The 4,492-nt window shown below is 30.9% G+C and overlaps 1 protein-coding gene across 1 annotated transcript; it reads left to right on the plus strand.

Annotated features, from left to right (window-relative positions):
- Positions 1 to 2,833: 2,833 nt before the first annotated feature.
- Positions 2,834 to 3,265, plus strand: LOC141692049 (zinc finger A20 and AN1 domain-containing stress-associated protein 6-like). Its single transcript, XM_074496792.1, has one exon. The coding sequence runs from the start codon at positions 2,834 to 2,836 to the stop codon at positions 3,263 to 3,265; it is 432 nt and encodes a 143-aa protein (XP_074352893.1).
- The last annotated feature ends 1,227 nt before the right edge of the window (positions 3,266 to 4,492 follow it).

Raw genomic sequence — 4,492 nt, forward strand, 5'->3', positions numbered from 1 at the left:
ATTATATTGAATATATTATGTGAATGTGGATGATGAATTTTAAAAGAAATTCAATAAATCTTCTGGATAATTTGGTAGTGATGATGAGGATAGTTTTCTACTTTATATAGAGTTCATGGGTTAAAATCCTATACACAGCTTTAGGAGTTAAGATAGGATTTAAATGTTGGCTCGAAGCTAAAGTATTTCATTACTCTTTGTCTTCTAAACTGTTAGGTCTGTAATCAATTGTAGAGAGGGGGGTGTGGATACAATTTATGCAAATAATTCGATAAAGTTTTAACAGAATCAACAGTTTTTATATTAATAGATAAAAACTGATTACAAAAGTACTCTCTCTCAAAGGATGAACAATTATCCTTGAGAGCTGCTAGGTTATGCGAATGATATAACAATGTATGCAATGCTTAAAGCATAAACCTAATATGTGCTTTATATAGAGCACAATTACACAATCAATAAAAAATCATATTCTATTACAATAAGGAAACCTATTACATATATGATTGCTTTTGAGATAAAGTCATTCACCGCCTTGCATTTCTGCTTTCCTTTTCCTTATTGAATATCTACTAAAGTGATAAATCCTGATGACATCAACTGCTGATCATCAAGCACTGACATAAGTACTGCTGACGTCACTCTTCAGTAAATACTGATTTAAGTCCTGATAAGAACTTCTGATAGTTTCTGTCATGATACCATCAATTATATCTAACATAAACTTTATCATTTTTATTATAACTTATGCAATGCAAAAATGATTTTTTTATTATATTGTTTTATATTAAACATCTAAATTTATTAGATTTTAATCAATTTAATTTATTATTTTGACTCTATCTTAAATTCTAGAATTCAGTGTTACGATCCTACAGTTAGAGGTGACCAAACGAATGATTTGGCTCAACACGATCGAAATTCGGCTCGCCAAAAATTCGTCTAACTCGCCTCGTTACGTGCCGGTTCATTATTCGGCACAAATCGCGTATCATGACGAGTCAAACATGAACTTGAAGTTTTAAAACCGGAACCGGCCCGGAACCGGACCGAAATCCGGCCTGCCTACCCGCCTAAGAATAAACAAATGAGAAACTGTTCGGCTCGGCCCGCGAGTTAGCGAATTATTCGGCACGGCCCGTGCGTTGGTGGCACGCGCTTCACCTGCTCCAATGTAACAGTCAACACAGCAACGTTTCTATTCGTGTTTTTCTGTTTTTGTTTACTAGTTTTAAAAATCCGAGTAAAGAATATAAAAAAAAGGTTGTAGACTTGTAGTTGTACAAAGAAAAAAAATTAACATAAATATAATTATGTTTCTCTAAGTCACCAAGTCACCAACATTCATAAAAAAATAGAAAAAAACTCAGTGGACTTGTAATTGTTATGCACAGTTGCACACAAAATAAACGGAATAATTCGCTTCGCTGAGTCGCTTGAACTGAATAATTCGTGTAACCCGTGTAACTCGCCTAACTCGTATAACTCGTTTAATTCACGAGCCGATCGCGGGTTAATATTTTATCAAACCGGCATGGCACGACACCGCTCGTTCACTTTCACGGGTCGTTCACAAGTTAATTGAGTATTGAACCGGACCGCCTGAAACTCGGCACGACACAGTCGATCTGCTCATCTGGCCCCTTTTACCAGCAGTCCATCCAGAACTTAGCTAATCTTTAATCTAGTGATGATTGTAAAAGTATTGATTAACTTACTCAAAAAAGTAATATCCAGAAATTGAAGAACTAAGAAACTACAAATTTGACATTAAAATTTTAATTTAATTTAGAATATCTACTAATCCTTGATTTAGATCATCAATATAAGGAATATTATTATATATCATAAGATGATATGGAATAACAAATAGATATGGAATAACATATAGTTAGGATTGACCTTAGTCTAGCTGAAGGGCCCGTAAAAGGCCCGAAATCCTAATTAATTATTAAATTTCATATTAAGTAAATAAAGTATGAGATGAAAATAGGTGGATTACAAACTGCTATATTAAAATTTCAGACTTTTTTTAAATAACTTATAACTTGTAAGTTATGATTTGCTCAAATACATCACCAACTTATAAATAAAATATTTATCTAAATGCCTAAATAATTTATGTATACTATACTATATACAATATTATAATAGAAAATTTTTTGGTAATCGGTCGGTCGTGCATTACTTGTTTAAATTACTTAGTTGCCCTTATTTTATTATTCACGTTGTTTTTACTTAATTACACTTACTTAATTAATTTTAGACATATTTATTTTAAATAAATTATAATCCTAATTAGTATATATAATTCAATTACACTTTTCATCTAAAACATATTATTATTTTTATTTTTTCCCACTTAAACACCTCTTTTTCCAAAAATATCACGTGCAATCCTATTTAATAAAATAAAATATTATAAGTACTAATAAAAATATAACCGGAAACTCTATTAAATTAAGAAAATAAAATAAAATATTATAATTATTAATAATAACCAATAATTTCTTTTAGCTAAAACACATTAAGTTTTATATTTTAAATAACAAATTTGCTCCTTTTTCGATAAAACACTGGTAGTTGTATTTAATTCCAGTTTAAATTAAATTAAAATATTTGTAATATTATTTAAAATAATAATAGGAGAATGCCTGTCTCTTTCCCTGAAGTTTCTAGGAAAATGAGAGTTTAGACGAAAAGTTACCGATTCCTAATTGTGATCGAAGTGTCTATATATATAGCCTATCCTCCTAACCATTATTCATAATCATCCATCGTATGTTTTAAATTTTAGTGCCACTTTAACCTACGACTAAAATTACCACAAGATATGTCTTCTTACGATAATACTCCGGCTCTATGTGCAAAGGGTTGTGGTTTCTACGGAACTCGAGCAACCCGTAATCTCTGCTCCAAGTGCTTTCAAGTTGTCAACCAAGAATTAGCAATGTGTGAAGCTTATACTATGACCATTGCTTCGTCTTTGAGTAAACTCAACTTGCGCAAGCAGAATCATGATGATGATCAGGTTGCTTATGACGATGACGAATCCATGGCGAAAAACAAACGTGGCCGTTGCTTGTGCTGCAAGAAAAAGATCGGGTTGTTAGGGTTTGCATGCAAGTGTGGAGGGGAGTTCTGCAACACGCATCGGTATCCGGAGGATCATATGTGCCCTTTTGACTACAAGGCCTTTGGACGTGCTACTTTGGCCCTGGAGAATCCTTTGATTAATCATGATAAACTGGGAGAGAGAATATGAATGATTTGTAGCTCTGTTTACATATTCAGGTGTTGTTGTTGTTCAAGTTGTTTGTTACATCTGTTGTAACTTGTAAATTGATGTTTCGCTGCTTGATTTTCTCAGGTTATATATATTATTAGATCAGTCTTTTTTTAAGCCATTAATTGTTTGCTAATCAGAGCTTGATGTTTCTTACATTATTTTGATCCTAAATTTTGACATAATAACTTATTCTTGAAGTTAATTAATTCATTATTAAAAATCCATACATCTGAAAAATAATATCGATACCAAATAACGTGATAATAGAGTATTGATCTGCATTAGAATATTGCAAAACTTGATGCACATAACATATTAGTACTATATATACAATTAATTAAGATTACGAACTAACTATAAACTCTAATGTAAAGATCAAAAGGAGAGATCAAATAAATCTTATTAGAAAAATCAGTGGGGTTACTAGCTTTACACTCGATCTTCACTTCAGTTTTTTTATCGCAATCAATTAATCGGGTCCAAAGTTCATCGATTCGAGAATGTTTATGTTATGCAGAAATTCAATTCCATGTCTATAGTTAATGAAAAGACGGTTAACCATTTCTATGACGAAAATATTGTCCAAGATATCGGAAAATTAAAATTATCAAATACAAGTTTAGGTCCTTCTCCTATATCTGATTATAGCGGACTTGCAGGTATTGCAGCGTGTGGTCCTTTTTTGAAATGGTTGGTTCCCTAGTTGAAACATCTCGCTCGTTGCACAAGAGCAATGCTGAATCTGTTTCATTGTTTGCAGGTATTGTTTTTATATAAATGTATTAAGATTAAAAATATTATTACTATTAATAACACTAAAATATTTATGTATGTTACATAAAAAAGTAATATATTGATAATTTATGTAAGTCTTACATAAAAAAACAGTGAACGTATGTATAGAGAAAAGTTCTACGAAGAACACATTTTTATCGGAAATCTCGGAAACCACATATGTTCTGCAATAAAAAACACTATGAAATATATTATTTTGTGAAATATGTTTTACGAATATCATTAATTCATTAAAATTGTTTAAGATCGTTTAAGTTTAATAAGTATATTGTGTATGTTCTGCGAACAAATATTCTGCAAACTAAACATATTTCGTATAATAAAACTTTTTGTGATGTTTTACATGTGGTACATGTATGATATTCAAGATTTTGAATAAAATAATGATTTTTGTAGAACATTATTCGT

The sequence above is a fragment of the Apium graveolens genome, chromosome 10, assembly GCF_009905375.1.
Source record: "Apium graveolens cultivar Ventura chromosome 10, ASM990537v1, whole genome shotgun sequence".
NCBI classification, from domain to species: Eukaryota; Viridiplantae; Streptophyta; class Magnoliopsida; order Apiales; family Apiaceae; genus Apium; species Apium graveolens.